Source organism: Lynx rufus, unplaced genomic scaffold (genome assembly GCF_022079265.1).
Source record: "Lynx rufus isolate CCGP_SWC_20201006 ecotype Redwood Valley unplaced genomic scaffold, mLynRuf1.p SCAF_13, whole genome shotgun sequence".
Classification (NCBI taxonomy): Eukaryota; Metazoa; Chordata; class Mammalia; order Carnivora; family Felidae; genus Lynx; species Lynx rufus.
Genome location: NW_025814827.1, coordinates 33107112 through 33127263, shown reverse-complemented (window position 1 = coordinate 33127263; position 20152 = coordinate 33107112). Strand labels below are relative to the sequence as shown.

At 56.1% G+C, this 20152-nt stretch overlaps 2 protein-coding genes across 2 annotated transcripts; one reads left to right on the top strand and one right to left on the bottom strand.

Annotated features, from left to right (window-relative positions):
• The first annotated feature begins 1121 nt into the window (after positions 1-1121).
• Positions 1122-9201, top strand: ITPKA (inositol-trisphosphate 3-kinase A). Its single transcript, XM_047074501.1, has 7 exons — positions 1122-1610; positions 7479-7575; positions 7661-7877; positions 8009-8213; positions 8443-8544; positions 8813-8884; positions 8998-9201. The coding sequence occupies exons 1-7, from the start codon at positions 1122-1124 to the stop codon at positions 9199-9201; spliced, it is 1386 nt and encodes a 461-aa protein (XP_046930457.1).
• Positions 9202-9814: 613 nt separating this feature from the next.
• LTK (leukocyte receptor tyrosine kinase) lies at positions 9815-17470 on the bottom strand. The gene is given in 29 exon segments (XM_053722178.1): positions 9815-9927; positions 10019-10093; positions 10096-10183; positions 10185-10286; positions 10378-10468; positions 10547-10678; positions 10785-10813; positions 10815-10890; positions 10993-11109; positions 11263-11345; positions 11441-11599; positions 11756-11809; positions 11940-11996; positions 11998-12031; positions 12533-12624; positions 12626-12726; positions 13178-13270; positions 13714-13866; positions 14407-14504; positions 15427-15458; positions 15460-15585; positions 15588-15603; positions 15658-15747; positions 15749-15813; positions 16019-16041; positions 16044-16156; positions 16270-16443; positions 16937-17073; positions 17447-17470. Coding segments are annotated over 29 exon segments (2547 nt in total).
• Positions 17471-20152: the final 2682 nt, after the last annotated feature.

Below are 20152 nucleotides of genomic sequence, written 5' to 3'. Positions count from 1 at the left end.
AGGCACGAGGCACCTGAGGAGGGATCCTCCCCGGTGGCATTTTGGGGGAAGACAAGTAATGCTGTGAAATACAAACTCTACTTAAAGCAGCCCTGCAGTTCAGCCGACCACTAACTTGTGAAGTGGCCAAATACTGCACCACGATGCCACGGATGAGCCAGCGTCGTGGCTCTCTTACCCTGTCACAGCCACAACTCTGGGTCAGGTGAGGTTTCCCTAAATTTACAAAGGGAAGAGACGTCAAAGATCACATCTAGAGTGTGATGAACCTGAGACTGGCTCTTCCTACCACCCACACTAAAACTATTCTCATATTGTATAGATTTTACATCTTTCATTTTATTTTATTCTCATAGCAATTCTGTGAGGTAGACGACAACCCTGCGGAAAAGAACCAACAGTTCAAGGAGGTGAAATGACTTGCTTAGGATCACACAGCAGACTCCACGCTCCGAATTCCACAGAAAAAGGAGTCAGAAGGGCACAGCCCCTGCCAGCCAGTAGCCAAGGGATGCTGCCCAGGACTGCGCCAGGACTCGCCGCGAGATTCAGGCCCCGCCCCCCTGACCTTGTTCTCTGCCAGCTGAGAAGTGGGGAGCTTGGGGGGAAGAAGCCTCAGGTCTTGCCCAGGACAGAGTCCCCACTTGGGCGCACGCCCTGGGGTGAGGCTTCCCCAGGAAGCTGGTGGCCTTGCATTCCATGCTGAAGGAAAGCCCGGAGACCAGGAATCCTTGGCCCAGGATGGATCGTGGAAAGGAGCCGGAGGGACTGGGTAGGAGAGCGAGAGCAGGACCAGCTCCAAGGCAGTAGGGCCCGGGGGCGGAGCGACCCCTCCGGTCTCTTCGAGAGCGGGGACAGAGAGGCTGCGAAGGCCAGGCCCTGACTTTGTGTCCACGAGGTCTGAGCTTCCCGGTCACCTGGAGGAGCAACAGGGAGCCCTTGGAGGCCCGCGCTTTCTCTGAAAGTGAAAGGAGTGGGCGGGGGGCGCGGCCGAGGCGGGGCCCAGGCGGGCAGCCGCGCAGGCTCCGCCTCGGGGCAGTCTCGCGCCGGGGGCGCTGAGCGTCTCCAGTCCTCGCTGCGCCGCGGGCTGGTGGGCTTCGCTGAGGCTCGCGTGCGGGGAAATGACCCTGCCCGGGGGCCCGACGAGCATGGCGCGGCCGGGGGGCGCGGGGCCCTGCAGCCCGGGGTTGGAGCGGGCCCCGCGCCGGAGTGTCGGGGAGCTGCGCCTGCTCTTCGAGGCGCGCTGCGCGGCGGTCGCTGCCGCCGCCGCCGCAGGGGAGCCCCGGGCCCGCGGGGCCAAAAGGCGTGGGGGACAGGTCCCGAACGGGCTTCCGCGGGCTCCCCCTGCCCCGGTGATCCCGCAGCTGACTGTGACAGCTGAGGAGCCGGACGTGCCCCCGACCAGCCCGGGGCCACCGGAGCCGGAGGGTGGCTGGCTCCCGGCCGTGGGCTCCTCACACCTGCAGCAGCCGCGCCGCCTCTCCACCTCGTCGCTCTCCTCTACTGGCTCCTCGTCGCTGCCCGAGGACTCAGAGGACGATCTGCTGAGCGACAGCGAAAGCCGGAGCCGCGGCAACGTGCAGCTGGAAGCCAGCGAGGACGTGGGTCAGGTATGGGCCGCGGGGGCGGGGCCAGCGCGGGGCGCGGGGGCTGCGTGCGGCGGACCCAGCTCTGAGCTGGCTGAGCGCCGACTTCTGCGCTAAGCTCCCTCCGCCTGGGGTCCTGCTTAGCAGGAGCATGGGGTTCTCAAGGACGCGCTGGGCTGACCTCCCTCCTTGGCAGTTTTCACCCGGCTTCCACCTGCGGGTCGCTGCCCGGGCCCTGGGGCGTCTAAGAAAGAGAGGGAGGAGGAGTCTGCGACCGGTCGCGAGCACCGGGTAGGGCGGAGGTGGAGATCGTGACTTGCTGGCTGCGAAGTGGGGCTGAGGGATCGGAGGGGCTTGGTCTTGCCCCGCGAACTCTCGAAGAGAGAGGGGTGAAGGAGTCTCCCTCTCTCCCCACCCCCTCTCCCGCGCGGCGGCCCCACCCCCCGCCGTTGCCACGGTTTCCCTCTCCTGAGTGGGAGTGGAGAGGCGCTCCAGGCTCTGCTCGGGAACCGCCGCCGTCTGCTCCCGGCGCCCGCACAAGATGTGGACGCAGAGAAGGGAGGGGCTTGGGGCTGGGGGCTCCGGTAGGGAGTGGGACGCAGCCCTCCCCGGGTTTCCTGGTCCTAAGGAAAGCCGGGAGGAGGTAAACTGAGGCTGAAAAGCGGGATCCGCCTACTAGTCCCTACTCGGGTAACCTGGCTGTTCCGGTGCGAGGTTTGACCCTCAGATAACCCCGGCCAGGGTGCAGCGAAGTCATTCCCATGCCTGCCCCTCAGGGGTGTGCGGCGCCCGGGATAGCCATCTTGACCCCCTCGTTTTAACCAAGGCCAAATACTTTAAATAACTACCCGCGGTCAACGCGAAGGAGTTGCTCTAGATCCACGTTATGCAAGTGTCCCTGGAGTGGAGGGAGAGGCGAAGGGCGTCCCGCAGGCTCTGGTGGTTCCGAGCCTGCCCAGAAGGGCGGTGAGAGCGGCGGACACTGGGCGCGGTGGGGAGAGCCCTGAGGCGCGGCCTCTGCCTGCTGAACCCGGGCTTCGCCGCTCGTTCGGACTGGATGAGGCGGAGGAGACCCTGTAACGACTTGCAGTGGATCTGTGAATCAGTTACCCGCTGAGACGTACATTCTCCAGAAGGCAGCGTGGTTTGTAAGGTACAAGAGGGAAAAGTCTCATCGAGCAGGAACACACAAACGCACACACACGCACACACCCCGCCGCAGTCAGGTGTAGGGTGCGGGGAGTCCCTCTCTCCTCCGCGGATGAAAAGGATACCCCTCCCTGATCCGTAATCATTCCTAGTACAACCCTGGCTCACAGAGGGATGCGGGTGCCATCGAGGAATCTCCAAAGCCGTGGAATGTGGGGCAGTGAGAGGACTCCTTTCCCACCTCCTCCGAAATCCGGAGCAGTAGTTCTGGGTGCACCGTTCCCCGGGTCAGATCTCTGACAGCTGAGAGGCGGGATCAGGAGAAAGGACGCCAGGAGGGAAGCCCCCCCTCCCCGCCCTCCGCCCCCGTTTCCCTCTTCCGCCTACAGTCGGAGGAGGGCCCCGGGCCCAATCCTGCCTGCAACATAGGCACGCCGCCTGGGGTCAAGACTCCGAAGACCAGCTGCAGCTGTGCCCTAGGCGTCTTCGGCCGGCCTCTCCCTCGCCGAGCTTCGCCTTCTATCGGCGCAGCCAGGAGCTGGAGCAGATGGCCGCTGCGGGCCCTTACAGCTCCAAGGCTGCGTCTCCCAGGCCTTCCCAACCCCCAGCCCGCCGGGGCCTCCCCGAAGGCAAACAGCCACGGCGGCGGCAGATAAGCCAGTAGGTGTTGACAGAGGCTGCCTGCGCCCGCGTGGAAGGGCCAGGCGCGGACTTTGCCTCACGGCCGGTCGGGGAGCGGCACAGAGTGCCCGCCTAGGCTGCCTTCAGGGCTTCCCCGGTCAGGACGCTGAGGCCATCGGTTGGCTGACGGTGAAGGATGCGCCGGGAGAAGGGTCCTGCAGCAGAGCTCGGGAGCTCCCAGCTTGCCAGGCCCTGACACTAGGGCATGGGTAGATAATGGTATAGCTGGAAGCAAGAGGCGGCCCTGAAAGTCTCCACTTTGCCTCTGCCTGACACATCTTTCCCCAGCTCCTAGGAGCACCACACAGCCTGCCCAGAGCCTGGAGCTGGGCTCCCGGCAGGGTACTATCCTGGGACTGGGCAGCCTGCCTCCTTCCTGGGGCCTTTCTTCTGGAAGAGGGAAAAGTCACGGGCAGAGAAACCCAGACAGATCAGGAGAGGAGTTGGGGGCCTATCCCCAAGAGCAGCCAGCATGACTGTCCTCTTAGGCCTTGCCTGCCTCTTAAAACAGTTTTGGGGTGTTGCTGTAGGGAGGGTATCTGGCTCCTGTTCATTTGGTTCTCCTCTTTCAGTGCTCTAGGATGGGTAAAGAGACCTTGATGCCATCCTGTCCTGGACCCAGAACTCCCACACTTCACTTTTCACTAATTATAGAGCAGAATTTAGGTTAACAGACTTCCTTTCTAAAAAGCAAATGCCCCTGGGAGGGTGAAGTCGTGGGTCACTTATACCTTAGTGCAAATCATTTTATAAATTTAAACTGATTGCTCCCACCACCACCACCACCACCACAGGGAGTGCTGGTTTGATAGGGCAATGGGAACATGAGGAGGGGATTGGGCTGGCAGAGTGCTTCAGCCCAAGACTGAATGGCTGGAGGTAGGGAGCCAGAGCCAGAGTCAGAAAGAATGGGGATGAGTATCTGGTGTGCTGTAAGAAGCAGGAGTCCTCAGGGCTTCCAAATGGAGCTTGGACAAAGGAGGGTCTGAGGCTAATGTCCAGCCAAACCCTTCCCAGAGAGAGATGGTCCCTGTCTAGCCCCAGGGGTGAGGATCAGAAGGTGCCCCTGTGACTTCCTCAAAGACTCTTTCACATAATCAGCTCTCCTGGGTTTTTTTGCCCCAAGATGCCCAGGCAGCCTATGGGTGTGAGTTGGTTTCCCAGACTTCTATGGAGGGTAGGCTGGGCCCAAGGTTGGGGCTTTGGCCCTGTTTCCAGCTAGAAATAACAAATCTACTTTTTGATATCCATATAATAAAAGCCTTACCTGCTCAAAAATATCTTCCTTGCTGTTGTTCATGTGCCAAAATTCCCGCCCACCCAGTAAAGAATGACTCTTCAGGAGCCTTTTTGAATACATGCATTTTTATCTGCATTATGTTCCCTGGAGGAGGCAGCTCCCTAAGATGGATGGTGGTGAGTTCATTGATACTTGCATAGACTCCTTCCGTGTTTGACCATATCCCTCACTGGCAGGGGAACTAAATTCTGTCCTACCAACCTCAGGAAGTGGCTGGGAGGGTTCAGATGAAACCCCCTTGTAACCTGCATGGCTGGAACCAGCCTTAGTTGCTGCTACTCTTGGCTGATATGATCCTCACAAAATTGGAGGAGAATAGGTGATGATCCCATTTTACCTCAGCTTGGAAGCAAATCAGTGCTGTGTTATCATGCATCAATCAAGTGACAGTAGCCCAGGACTGCAGGCACTAAATCTTCTTCTACTGGGCCCACCTCCCACCTTCCATCCCCACTCACTGCTCCCACAAAATCCCAGAAGAAGGGATGGTGTGGTTCTCCCATCTCACCTAACCCAGGGCTGTCTCCCTCTTCCCCTGGGGTGGCTACAGAACTAGATATACCCTCCAAGTCCATTCTGGCCCCACTGTCCCCAAGCTTCTGTCAGTAGGCCCCTAAAGCTGCCTGAAACCATACCATTAAACCCATTCCTTTGGTTGAAGACAGAGATGTCCAGCCAACAGAGAGGAGTTTGCAGGCAGATCTCAGTGTTTCCCCAGAGAGCAGACAGCCCACCTTGTGGCTGCAGATTGCTTCATCTTACACAAAGCTCTTTCTCATGCAGGGTCCCATTTGACCCCCAAAGGGAATTGGGGTGGTAGAATGGATTTTGGAAACTGATGGGGTAATTGGGACATGGGGGAGGAGGTTGGGCTGGTAGAGAACTTCAGCCAGAAGCCGGGAGGCTGGAGGCAGGGAGTGAGGGGATGTTAACTCCTCTGAGCCTTGATTTCCTTCTGTAAAATGGCAATAATGCTACCACCCCATGCTCTTGCTTTGCATGTGAATGATTTGAAAATCATGAGTGGGAGAAGGGGGTATAGGACGGTGCCACTGAATACACATGGCGCATACATCTTCCTGGAATTTTACTTGAAGATTTGGAGGTGGGAGAGTTTTATAATAAAACTTGGATTTATTATGCAGCAGAATGCAAACCTTGCATGTATTTAAAGAGTAAAAAAAGGAGTTTTGAAAGAGATGTCATGTTTCTAGTGGGCTGCTTCTGGCTACACCCCCAGATCCCTGGGGGTTGGACACGTGATCACACCCTAGTGTGCCATGTAGGGACTTCAGTAGGAAAGTAGGAGCAGTGCTTTCTGATGGAAGATGAGAAGCGCCTGGCAGGCAGTAGGCGGTCAGTAAATGGTGGCTCGTGTTATGGCAGCAGCTCTATCCTCCCAGAGGAAACAGGCTCACACAGATGAAATCCTCACTTTGGTTCACTCAGCTAAAAAGTGACAGAACGCATGATTCCAGTGCCCTGTCACTAACCCCTATCTCCTCCCCATGGGAAAGCAGCAGACTTCCCCTGTTTAGGCCAAGTTCTCCCTCTCCCTCTTGGAACTCTCTCTGATCAGGGAGGCTGTATTTCTGTGTTCCAGCCCTATAACTCCTGCAACACATATGCAACTCCTCTGAGGCAAGTACCCCTACGAGGAGGCAGCAGACACACAGTTTGGATGAGCAAACCTGTGTACTTTAGAGGGTGGACACAGGGCTGATGAGTTTTGGGTGGGAAAAGGAAAGGTCCAGAGTATGAGCTGCTCTCTGAATTGGGTGGAGGCCAGAAGCCATGGTCATGAGGCAAGAAGCACACCAAAATCTACATTTCCTTCCCGGTTTCATCTAAAATGATAGGCTCTCAGCTCTGCATCCCATTTTCAAGGCTCAGGTTTCTGGGTCTAGATCAAGACCAAGGATGCCCCGAGCCTTGCCAACTGGTGAGGAGTGAAAAGGCATCAGGAATAGCAAGAGGGTCTCAGGGAGCCCTAAGCCATTCTTTTCCCAGGCCCTGCCAGGCTAGCCTCTCTGTCCTGGGCCTTTGCAAAAGTTTGTTTCCATGTTTGTCTCCCTAAATAAGAGTAGCCAATGGTCCAAAGTGAACGAAACAAGAATCCAAATTTGTCCAGTTTCTGCTTCATGCCAAGGAATGGGGCTGGGGAGGATGGAGCCTGTCACACTCAAGCCTCATTTACTACTCATAACAACCCAGGGAGAGTGATTATTTCCCCATTTTATAGATGAAGAAACTGACACTCAGAGGCCTGTTTCTCAGGCCCCAGAATCTCCTGAGGCAATGTTAGAAATGCAAATTTTTGGCTCCACCCAGACCTACTTAGAATTTCCCCCTGGGGCAGACCTGAGCGTCTGCATTTTTTAACCGGGGTGACCATCAGGTGACGTTCAAGCTCAGGAAAGTTCTAAATCCTTGACAGAGCACTTTAGTAACCTGCCCACACAGCTCAGAGCAGCAGGAGTGGGGTGCAAACCTGAGCCCTTTGGCATTAAATTCATGGCTGTTTTCAGCACAGTCCATAAGCTGGATATCTGCCATCACCCTGTGCCCATCTCAGTGTCCTCCACATAGGCTCACAATAAACTTTCCTTGAGTGACTGAGTGACTGAGTGACTGAGTGAGTGAGTGAACCGTGGGGCCCTAGCTACTTGCGGTGGGTTGGGGCAGGAGACCCTATTCCAAAGGAGGGCGGGCTTAAGCACTGCTGAGACGCCAACGTGCACACTGGACCGTGTCGCTTTCAGAAAAGCCACTGGCAGAAGATTCGGACCATGGTGAATCTGCCCGTCATGAGCCCTTTCAAGAGGCGCTATGCCTGGGTGCAGCTGGCTGGGCACACGGGTGAGCACAGGGCAGGCGCTGGTGAGGTGGGTGGGTGTCTGGAGTAGGAAGGGACCAGGCAGCGCTAACTGGTGCCAGTCTGCAGGGAGTTTCAAGGCGGCTGGCACCAGCGGGCTGATCCTGAAGCGCAGCTCAGAGCCGGAGCGCTACTGCCTGGCGCGGCTCATGGCGGACGCGCTGCGCGGCTGCGTGCCCGCCTTCCACGGCGTGGTGGAGCGCGACGGCGAGAGCTACTTGCAGTTACAGGACCTGCTCGACGGCTTCGACGGGCCCTGCGTACTTGACTGCAAGATGGGCGTCAGGTACACGTGTCATGCCTGGCTGGGCGCGCACACAGGGAGGGGATGAGCGCTCTACCGGGTGCCCAAAGCCGCGCTGGACCGGGTCCAGGTGTGCGCCGTCTTACGCCCCGCCGCTGCCCGCGCCTCCGCAGGACTTACCTGGAAGAGGAGCTGACCAAAGCCCGCGAGCGGCCTAAGCTGCGGAAGGACATGTACAAGAAGATGCTGGCGGTAGACCCGGCGGCTCCTACCGAGGAGGAGCACGCGCAGCGCGCGGTCACCAAGCCACGCTACATGCAGTGGCGAGAAGGCATCAGTTCCAGCACCACACTGGGCTTCCGCATCGAAGGCATCAAGGTGGGCCAGTCCCGCTTCGCTTTGCAGAGCCCTGTCCCTCCCTCAGCCCTAACCCCGCCGTGCGGTACCTGCCCTGTTGTTGACCCCCACCACGAGGCACCCTCTGGCGGCCTTTCTGCCGTCCCTGCAACTAACGTTCTGGGAGGTATTGCTGCTCTAGTCTGATCCTCTCCCCTTGAGCTGAGGAGAGACACGGGGACCCTGACCCTTCCTGTCCCATCTCCTTCAGAAAGCTGATGGCTCCTGCAGCACCGACTTCAAGACGACGCGAAGCCGGGAGCAGGTGATTCGTGTCTTCGAGGAGTTTGTGCAAGGGGATGCGGAAGTGCTGGTGAGCGCCGGATCCTAGAACCCTGGGGTGTCGGGGAAACCTGAAAACGAGGGGTGCCCCTAGGTCATCCGGTTTAGCTCCCTTGCCGTGACCCGCTCCCCCTCCCTCCTCCCCCCCCCCCCATCGTAGCATTTATCCCACCTGGGGGCCTGTGTCTTCCTCACCACGGTATTTGCCAAGCCAAGTATGCTTCGTGGCCCCTAATATTAGCAGAGGCTCAATTAGTGTTTAATTAATTTGCCTTCCTCTCCTACCCTGTTCTCTCCAGAGGAGGTATCTGAACCGCCTGCAGCAGATCCGGGACACCCTGGAGGTCTCTGAGTTCTTTAGCAGGCACGAGGTAAGAGGGGTAGGCTCAGGTGCGGGAGCTGTGGTCTGTGAGGGCTACAGCAGGATTAGGATGGGGGGCTTCTCCAGGAAAGGGCCGTGGCCTGACCATGTGGGGCTCGACAGGTGATCGGCAGTTCGCTGCTCTTCGTGCACGATCACTGCCATCGCGCCGGTGTGTGGCTCATTGACTTCGGCAAGACCACGCCCCTCCCCGACGGCCAGACCCTGGACCACCGGCGGCCCTGGGAGGAGGGCAACCGCGAGGACGGCTATTTGCTGGGGCTGGACAATCTCATTAGCATCCTGGCCAGCCTGGCTGAGAGATGAGGCTGGGCCCTGGTTCTGACAGATGGACCTGCGGCCGTGTCCACACCATGCATGCAGCCAGAGACTGAAACCCTGCGGTGCCGGGAGGTTCACACGGTTCTGAAGGCCAAGTGCCAACCACCATGGGACGCACTGCACGAGCAGGGGGCTGTCTCCAAAGCAAGCCCCAGAGTTCCCAGAACCGATGGCACTAATTAACCCAGGGAGGGGGGGTAGGGAGGCTGGCTGGGACAATGGCCTCCTTCCTCAGCCCAGCTCTCTTGAGGGGGCTGCGTATCTCTCTAGAGAGGCCAGATAATGAATTTTATTTCGCAGACACTAGATCTATTGGTCTAACCTCCCACACTACAATGGACAGCCTTTGCCAATAAAACTCAAAGACACCAGCTTTGGTGACTCAGGCCTCATCCCCTCCCTCCTCTGGTCCCTTTCTTACTTCCCTAGCATCCTTCATGTCTAGGCAGATCACTGGAGGGTATGAGAAGAACTCTTTATTAGAGGCATTTGTAGGGTTGAGGGCTGCCCAGATGAAAGACACTTATGGGTGGGGGAGGGAAGGGTAATCCAGAGAAGGCTTCCTGAGGGAGGCGATTTCAACCTCTGGTCCCAAAGATCAAAGGCTGGGAGTGTCCAAGCTCTTCTCCAGGAAGCCTGGGCTGGTTTCCAGGATGGGGAGTCCACTGGTGCCTGGCCAGCTCTGAGACAGGCCCAGACACGCAGTACAGACTGCAGGGGACAGAGGCTACTGGAATAACAAGCTACCTAGAAGCCTGAGGAAGAGTGCAGGGAGGAACCATTGCACTGCCTGAGTCCTCACCTTCAGGGCCCCTTGGGGCCCAAGAGTCATAGGGGGGATTCCAAAGTTTCCGAGGTTGGAGGTCCCTGGATTTGGGGTCTTGGGACTAGAGGGCAGTCAGGGGCCAAGGAGGCTCCCTATCCAGCTCTTTAAGCTCTCCAGATTCAGTTCCTGGGCCCGTGGGGAATCTTAGGCCCCCCAAAGACCTGCTCCCCAGCCCAGAAGCCTTTTCCTCATCCAGAGTGGGCAGTAGCTCCATTGGCAGGAATAAATTCAGCACATCCAGGTCCTGTAATAGAAGGGCAGGGGAGCAGCTTTGTTTTATGGCTTCCTTCCTGACCCTCGAGATCAAGATGGTCAAGGCAGGTGAGGGGGCACACCTGAATGCAGTACTGAAGATGCTCCAAGATGCTGGCAAAACAGGGGCACAGCTGAGGTTGGTGCCGCCAACACCGTGTCATGGTACAGTACCTGGGAGAAAGATAGGATTTTGTGCCCACCCATGGCTATGAAGGACCTCCGTCCCTGGACAACACTCCATACTCACACAGGCCTGGGCAGCCCCTGGGAGGGCCCATCTGTCCCCCTCCAGTGACAAAGTACAGTATGTCCTGGTTGGTGCACCCAGGGTAGGGCATGTAGCCTAATAAGAAGATTTCCCAGAACAGGACCCCGAAAGACCTGCATCATGAGTGGGGGAAGCTCAATGAAGCCCATCAGACACAGCCTTCCCCTTCCCTCATGTAAGGTGGCCCAAGGCCAGGGAAGGGGGCAGGCATGTTATCACCAGGAGTCTGTCTTGGATATGAAAATGAATGCCCTCCAGAAAGGCCTCTTCAGGCATCTACTTGACTGGCAGCAGAGCCTACCCCCCCCACCCCCACCCCTAATAACTGGTTCTACAGAGGGAGGAGGGGAGTGAGATGCTGCTCAAATGCCACCAGAGTGCTGGTAAATCTCTTGGAGCAGCAGCAGCCTTCCCCGCGTCCCCAGACCCCACACCTGTAATATCATATTTTGCCATCCTGAAGTCCCCAGTACCAACCACTGGGCTGAGTCCAGTGCAGCCCAGCAGGCAGTTCCTGGCAGCAATGTCCCTGCAGGCAAAAAAAAAAAAAAAAAAAAAAAAAAATCACTGCCAGAACTCAGAAGCTCTGACCCTGAACTATTTCTATAAAAGTTATGTGGAAAAGCTATTCCTTGGGGATTAGAGATTGGGCTGCTCCCCCACCCGCTCTGAGCCAGGATCACTCCCAACCTGTGGATTTTCCTTCAGGTAGTGGCAGCCCTGGGTTATGTCCTGAGCCAGCTGGAGCAGGTCCCACATGGCCAGAGGTGATGGCTGGCCCTGGGTAGGGCAGAGGGTGTGTTAGTCCATGCTTGTTTTGGGACACATGGACAGGGTCTTTAGATGGGCCAAGAGGGCTGGGAGAAGGGTCTTACCAAGTGTGGCCGGTTGTTCCTCAGGAAACTGTTCATGTCCCCTCCAGACCTCAACTCCAGCAGAATTAGGCGAGGGGCAGTCCAGAGTCTGAGCCCCACGCAGCGCACAATGTTCTGATGGCTGAATGTGCTGTGTGGGAGGTGCACATACCCCAGTCACTGACAGGGAAGGAAACCAGGCTCTAGGCTCCACAAAAGTGGAGACAGGCTCTGTATCCCTAGAACTGCTACTTCTCAGCTCCAGGGTGAAGAGAAGCTGTCCCGGCAGGCATTTCAGTGCCCACCTTCCACCCCTGCCCCTGGGCCCAGGTGCACCTGATGCGGTGAGAAATCCGGCTCATCCTGACTACAGCAGAGTTCTGGCAGGGTCTGGGGAGGAAAAGGGCTCCTGAGCTCCCCCAGACATTTCAGGAGGCCAGTTGATCCTAGCTCTAGCAACTGTTCCTCCCCCCCCATGGAGCCCTGCTCTACCCTGAGCCAGGAGTTCCACCCCTCTCACCTTGACAGCCACCTGCAGGGGATTGGGGTCCCCAGGAAGGCCAATTACCAGTCCTTCAATAGACTTCTCCCAAGGCACCATGGCCCAGTGCTCTGCAGGAAGACAGGTTGGAAGGGAGAGGGTGGCTGGGCCTGGGGAAGGGTCCTGGAGGGTCTAGTGCCTCCTTTACCTCCCTTGCCACTCCCTATACACCCAGGTGGCCCTATCTGAGGACTCTGAGGCTTTTCTGCATCATGGCATCTCCCCAAGTACAAGCCCTGCAGAGGCAATGCTGACTGGCACAGAGTTAGGGGAGAAGAGAGAGCAGGTATGGGCTTAGGGTGAGGATGGGAGTCTGTGATGAGGTTTTCCTTATGTCCTTGCAGATACTTGCTCCAAAGAAATCATGGGGTCCCTACCATCCCAGGACTGGGGATGACAACTGACCTATACAGGTCACTGTGTCTTTTAGAAATTCTCTGGCCTCTGTCTCCTCCACAGAGGGGTTGAGGCCAGATTCTCTCTGGGAACCATAATTCACCACAGCAGGGAACGGGGTGGAGGAGGGAGGGATTCAGAGTGCATAGGTTCTCAGAAGGAGGGGGAGAACTCACCCGAGCAGAGTGACATTGGCTGGGGAAACCTCTGTAAGTCCTGGGGGCAGAGGCCAGTGCTGGGCGGGGCCAAACCCCACCTGGCAGTAGTAGAGGTTGAGGTGTCCTGGTGGTGGAGGTTTGAAGGTAGCTCAGCTTGAGCTCAGGGTCGTGCAGCCTCATCTACCACAGGCCCTACCACTTCTTATGGTTCACTGAAGAAGATGGCAAGAAGATACCCACACTGTTTGCTACCCTTCTGCTCAGGACATCTCTCCAGATGTCCATTAAGGCAAATGTTTTCCCTGGGCCTCCACAGCTACTTCTACTCTTAGAACCCTAGAGGAGTCTACCACTGCTCTGCTGGAAGCAGGGTTTTTGTTTTGTTTTGAGAGAGTGGGCACATGAGTGCTAGTGGAGGAGGGGCAGAAAGAGAGGGAGCATAGAGGATCTGAAGCGGGGTTCCACGCTGACAGCAGAGAGTCCAACGCAGGGCTTGAACTCATAAACAGTGAGATCATGACCTGAGCCAAAGTCAGACATTTAACTAACTGAGCCACCCAGGTGCCCCAGAAGCAAGGGTTTTGAAATCAGCCTCATCTGTCCCTGGGACCCCGCGCAGCTCAGTGACAAGGTGGGTAGCCATACCTGTTGGATGTTGCTTACCCCGACTAAGAACCCCACACACCATAAGGAGGCTCAATGTAGAGGTCACAACAGTCACCAACAGAACCAGAGGGCCTGGTGAGGTGGGCAGGTCTAGGGAGAAAGAGAGATGCCTTCAGTGGGAAGCTTTTCTCTGTCCCCCTACCCAAATTTTACCCAGACCTCAAGACTCAGCCAAACTGTTAACTTCTCCATGATGCTTTCCCTATTTATCCTAGACAAAAGCAATCTTTCCTTTCTGAGAACTCCTAAAACATTTTAAACCTCCCATGGCAATCGTCACTTTAATAGATATCTAAATCTAGATCTAGATAGAGAAATAGGTAGGTACATAGGTGGATAGGTAGATATCACCCCTCCCAAACTAGAGCACTAGACTACATGCTCCTTGAGGGCAGAGCATGCACTGATGCATATCCAGCCTCCTGCCCAGCACTTAGAATGGTGCCTGGCACATACCAGTCATCTTTCCCAGCAGCCTACTGCTCCTCCCAGCCCGTGGCCCCAGGAGTCCAGACCTTGGACAAAGGCAGGACTTACCTGTACCATGCATGTAATGTTACCTGCAGCTAGCTCCATGCCCCCTGGGCACATGCATTTGGCTAACCAGAGCTCTGCCTGCCACTGGCAATGGCCATGACTACAGTTGAGGAGCAGTCAGATCTCTACCTCTCTGTGGCTCTCCATGACTATGAGTAAAACGACTGATACTGCAGGGTGAAGGTGGGGGACAGACATACTTTTTCCAGCTATGTGGTTAACTCTAGCCCTGGACTTTGAACAATGAGCAACACCAGAGGCATTGAAGGGGTAGGGGAAGGGCTTGCAGGACTCTGTCAAGTCCATATACTCCCTCTTCTGGGATCCTGGAGCTTGGAGGATTGAGTTTAAGAATTCATAGCAGGAGGGGCACACCAGGCTCTGTGCTGACAATATGGAGCCTGCTTGGGATTCTCTCTCTCTGCTCTTTCCCTGCTCACACACTCTCTCAAAATAAATAAATAAACATTAAAAAAAAAAAGAATTCATAGTAGGAGATATTTGACAAGCACCCCAGAAGGCCTCATACTGGCATCACAATTGACCACCCAGTTCTTGACAACTCCCGTGCTGTCCAAGAAACAGGTGGTTCAGAGCAGAGTTGGTGGCTCAGATGGGAGTGGGCTCAGAGATTGAGGAAGAAGGCTAGACCCAACTGAAAGCTGGGGGGTGGAGGTAGGGGCCAATACCTGCCAGAGGCTGCAGAAAGCCTTCGCTGCAGGCGTGTATGAAAGATACCCCATCTTCTCCATCAACCCAGAGGATGTCAGTCTCCGAGGCCTGGAAACTGAAAGTGTTAGAGTGTTTGGCTACAAAATGAGGGAGGGAGGGGGGCAGGGGCATACAGATGGGAAACTGGCTTGGGAACAGTAGGGAAGCTGTTGTCTCCCTAGTGCGAATCCCCTGTGGCCCTCTCTACACTAGCATTACAATACCGGTGCTGCCGGCTCAGAAGTGGGAGCCAGGAGCCAGGGAGGTGGGATGGGCATAATCAGCTGGAACCTGAAGGCCTTGCTCAGGGACAACCTGAGCTGGGGCAACCTCCTGGTCCACCTAAAACCCTCTGATTTCATGTCCTCAGATATAAAATGGAAGAGGCCCAAACCGTATGTTCCATTTTTGTGATAATGGAGATGTGTATAAAGTACTCATGAACAGTATGGCTCAGACAGACCCCAAAGCTCTGTCTCTTTACACCAGTGATTTCCAAACTCTGGAGTGTATTAAAATCACCCAGAGGATTGATTAAAACACAGATGGCTAGGAGTCTTCCCTAGAGTATCTGATTCAGTAGGTTGGAGAGGGGCTGAGAATTCGCATTTGTAACTTCCTAGGTGGTGCTAATGCTACTAGTTCGGGAACCACACTTTGAGAACTGCTGATTTAAATTATCCCTGACTTCCTGCCTCTCTGCTCGGCTTGCTAACTCAGCCAGCTCTAAGCTCTTGCGGCTGCTGTAGAACAAGGAGACCTGTTGTGATGAAAAAAGTCCTGGATTTAAATGAAAATCTAGGGAGTCCTGTCTGCTTGTATGAGTTCTGTCTGCTTGCAACTTATTTGATCTCTTTTTTCTAAGAGCTATTACTTTTATTGCTCTGGCCCAGGACAGGGCTCAAGCCCTTTCCCACCTGTCCTTTAGAGGGCTTACTCTAAGGTTCTCACTTCACTTAACCCTGGGAGCTGCCCAGCTGCCCTCCCCAAGAGTGCACCTGCCCGGGTAGCCGCCGCCGCCGCCTCCACCCCGCAGTACAGGCCCCGCCGCCGCCCCCAAGCCTCCGGCCAAGTGTAGCCCAGGCCTCTGCGCAGCCCTGGCCGCCCCCCGCCCCCTCCAGCAGTGGACGGCCGGCCTGCGGAGAGGGGGCCCGGCCCGCGACGTCCAGCCGCCCCTTCCACCTGCGGGGCGACAGCAAGATGACTGGCAGCGAAGATGGGGGGCACGCCCGCCTCTCCCCACGGCCCCGCTTCTCCCGCTGCTTCCGGGCGTCGCCGAGCGGCTCTCCAGTTTCTCAGGGGCAGCCTCGGTCCTGGCGCCTCAGGTAGGCCCGCCCGCCTCCTCCGGCCGCCACCAGCAGTGGCTCCAGCTCGCCGACGCGCAGCTATGGGGTGGGCGGCGCGTTCAGGGGTGCGCCCTCCAGCCGTCGAGGGAGGACCCGTGCACCAGGCACCCGAGTAAGGGCTCAGGGACTGGGGACCCCAAGTCCGAGACGCAGAGCGTGTGTGCGCGCGTTCGCAGGAGGAGATTTGGGACCCCAACGCGGAGCGCTGAGGGCGGGTGCTGAGCGCGCCGAGGCAAACACGTACCCGAAAGATGTAGGTGGCGCCCCGCCGCCTCCCGCCCGGCACCGCAACCCCGGGACCCCTTCGGCCCCCTCCGTCGCCGCGTGCTCCTCAGTGGTCCGAGTCTCTCCGAGACAGACGCGCTGGCTCTGCCGGCTTCCCCTGGGGACATGGGGCGCCGGATGCAGCGGGGCCCCATGCTCCTTTCGCGGTGCGGCTGTCTCAACACCGCGGAGTGCCCAGCCCTAGCCCTACTCCTGCGGAGCTTGAGCCGCCCTTTCCCACGGGCCCCGCTTACTCAGGGACAGGCATCCTCTCCCCGCTGCCCCACTAGGATGTAAAGCGGCTCCCTGCGACCAAGGGAGAAGAGGGCGGAGACGAAGACGCCCTGCTCCCGCCACGGGTGGTTCTTGGCGCCTTTGCTCCCTGCGGCTCCGTAAGCTGAGGTCCTGCGGAGAGCAGGCGCTCAGTCCCCAGCCCCTGCATCTTCGGTCGTCGGGCTACCCGCCTGGGGCAGAGGTCGGAAACAGAAGCGGCTCCAGAATTTATCTCAGGGACTTAGGCTGTAGTCGATTTTGAAGGGTTGGGGAGACCCAGGGTTACACACCAGAAAATTAGATTTTACACTTACTTTAGCAGGTGTAATGGAGATGAGGGGAGGCTCAAGGCACCCGTTGGCGCCGCGGGTGGTTAGGGGCAATCCATTTGGTGGGAACAGGCTCCTAGATACTGGCTCACTCCGTGGAGACTATTGCCACCCTCCCCCGGTTCTGCTGGAAGAAAGGACAAAGTCTCCAGGGCGCACATGGTTGTAGAATACTCTAAGACAACGTGGTGTGCATGAGGCCGTTGGTCCCCTGACTTTAGAACCTCAGACTGGAAGGTCACCATCCACCTCTCCCTGCTCTGCACTTACAGGTACCTGTCAGTGCCCTGTCCCACCACAAATGTACGCCTTTCAGAGTCTTTCGGACCCCCACTGTCGCCACGAGGTTGCTGCCTGTGTACCACTTGTCACAGTTGGTGTGGGTCCTCCACAGCCGCTGTCCCGCAGAAGAATAACCAAGGCCCTTCAGTGCCTGGAAGCAGGGAAGGAGGAAAAGGTCATATAAGCACCTGCCCTAGACTGGTAAGGTGAGCAGAGGAGAAGGGAGGAAGGAGCTTGGAGCTTACCTGGGGGAATTAGGGGAGAAGCTGGCTCCAAGCCACTAGGTGGGGTGGTGATATTCCGTCTTGGGGGCTTGGAGCTGGCAGCCACAGGGGCAAGGATGATGGAAAAGGTGCCTGGGACCGTGACTGGAGCAGAGACTGGCTCCTGAAAGGTGACAGTGAGATAGCAGGGTTGGGAGAGGGGGCAGGATGTTAAATGGGAGACAGAAGACAAAGATAGACAAATGCAGACACTTGCCTCTCGCAGCCATGCTCCTATCGCCACTGGAAGCAGGCCCCCACCAACTGCAGTTGCTGAAGCCCCATGGGGTGCTGGCTGATACCTCTGCAAGTTTCTCCCCTGGGGAGTCCTTGTGAATGACTTGGGGGCTGCCCTGAGATTGTTCCTGCAGGCCCCCCACCCTTTCCTTGACTTAGCTAGGTAGTCTCACCCCCAGGCGGTGCTGAGACCCCAGGGCCTGTCCCTCCTTCCCAAGCTGAGAGATTGGGAACCTTGGATTGAGGTATGCACCTTGCTTCTGGGCCCACTCCTGGAGCACTGACCCAGAAGTGTTGGCCTTGAGGGTTCCAGGCCTCTGTGGGAGCCACAGGACCTGTCTGCCTTCACTGCTTTTGCCAAGCCTAGGAAGACGCCTCTAGCCAGGTGGTTCCTTGACAGACAGAAGGTACTTACGCATGGCTCCAATCCATAGCAGCAGCCAGCTCAAGCAGCCCATGGCTTGTTCAGCCTGCTGCACTGAGGGTTGTAGGCTCAGACCTTGCCACTTTGCCTGTCTTCCCCTTATAGGAGCCTCCAGCTACTTGCTAGACACTGATGGTCCTAAAGCCTGCCTGGCCACTCCCACCTAAGACCCTGGCCACTCCCATGCTGCAGGAGGGGAGGGTGGGGCAGGTGGGCAGGGAGGTCCCCACGCTTTCAGGAAGAGGCTTGGGAGCACACATCCAAGGGCTCCGTGTCTGGATCCACTGGGTTGGCTGCTGGCTGTCTCAGAGAATGAGGTGAGTGCAAGGTAGGGGAGAAAGTGCCCCCCACCCTTTTGAGGCTGGAGCCTGAAAAAGATGGCAAGCCACACCCTAGATACCTTGCCCAAGCTTCTAGGTCTTTCTAACTCCCACATCGGGAGCAGTGTGGTGACTGCTTCATTGGTGGTGGGGTGTGTGTGTGTGTAAAACACATAGGAAGTGCTCTTTAAACAGCCCCAAGTTAGGCAGCATTACTTGTCATTACCCGTGTCTTTTCAGTGCCTTTGTAACTGAAAGGCCGAATCTCCAGATACTCTCAGAAACATGCGCCTCTGGGTTCACCTCATACAATTGATTGCCTGTGTTAACTCTGTACAATTTCTTACTGTGATGGGGTGAAAGCCTGAATCCTGATGTCAACGATCTAAGTGCTAGTACTAGCATTTCTAGTCAATGGGTGGCGCTGTTCCCGTCACACTGTTCTGAGGCGGTTTCCCCACCACCTATAAAATCATATGAGGGGGGATTGCTCTGTAAACCGCAAGAAACCGTGTAACTGTGAAGGTTACTTAACTGTCAGGTGGTTTTGTGTCTTCTTTATTCTTTTTCCAAAATATTAATTTTTAAAAAAGTTTTCTTTATTTATTTTTGAGAGAGAGAGAGAGAGAGAGAGAGAGAGAGAGAGAGAGAGAGAGAGAGAATCCCAAGCAGGCTCTGCACTGTCAGCACAGAGCCCAATGTGGGGCTCGAACTCCTGGACCATGAGATCATGACCTGAGCTGAAATCAAGAGTCTGACGCTTAACTGAGCTGCCCAGGTGCCCCCCAAAATACTAATTTTAAAGGCTGAGGCCTGTGTGTAATATAAAGTGCTGGGGAAAAAAAGAAGTGACAGTAGTTAGCTAGTTGGTGAAGCCTCTGAGTATATAGTGCTAGATAAAGACACTACAGTGATTTTGTAAACACTCTAGTCCTCAGACCCTATTTAGCTCTGTTGGTATCCTACTATGAGGTCACAAAATTTCTTTGGTAAGGTTCTGGTAAGCCAGTGGTTCTCCAAGTGTGTGTTTGGGCTTGGATAGCAGCGTCAGCACCACCTGGGAACTTGTTAGAGATGCAAATTCTTGGGTTTCACCCTAGGTCTACCCAATCAGGAACACTGGTGTACTGCCTAGCAATCGATTTAACACACCTGAAGAGTTTGGAACTATTGCTGTTTGCAGATGCAGTAGTTGCTTAATAAACCTACTGGAGAATTCTGTGTGCAGCAGCTCCATTTATGGGAAATGGGTTCTCTCTGCCTGCTGATAGGGCACACTGCACTCACTCTGATGACCTGTAAACACACTATAGGCAATTCCACACAGAAAATGACACTCTAAGAAAGCTTGAGTGTTAGAATTCAGATGGAAGAACCTAAAAACTCTATCAAGAGATGAACCAATGAATCAGAATTCATGGTTTGACCCACTCCTTCCCAGCCCTTACCTACTACCACTCAAGTCCACAATGGAAGGGGTGTTGTGTGACAACGCTAATAGACTGAATATTTGTGCCCTCCATCCCTGCCTCATTCGTAGGTTGAACGCTAATACCCAATGTGAGGGTATTTGGAGGCAAGGCCTCTGGAAAGTGATTAGGTCATGAGGGTTCCACCCTCATTTCCCTTCCACCATGTGAAGGCTGTCTATGAACCAGGAAGTGGGCTCTCACTAGAGACCAACTGTGCCAGCATCTTGACCAACTTCCCAACCCCAAGAACAGAAATGAATTTCTGGGGGCGCCTGGGTGGCGCAGTCGGTTAAGCGTCCGACTTCAGCCAGGTCACGATCTCGCGGTCCGTGAGTTCGAGCCCCGCGTCGGGCTCTGGGCTGATGGCTCAGAGCCTGGAGCCTGTTTCCGATTCTGTGTCTCCCTCTCTCTCTGCCCCTCCCCCGTTCATGCTCTGTCTCTCTCTGTCCCAAAAATAAATAAATGTTGAAAAAAAAAATTTAAAAAAAAAAAATGAATTTCTGTTGTGTATAAG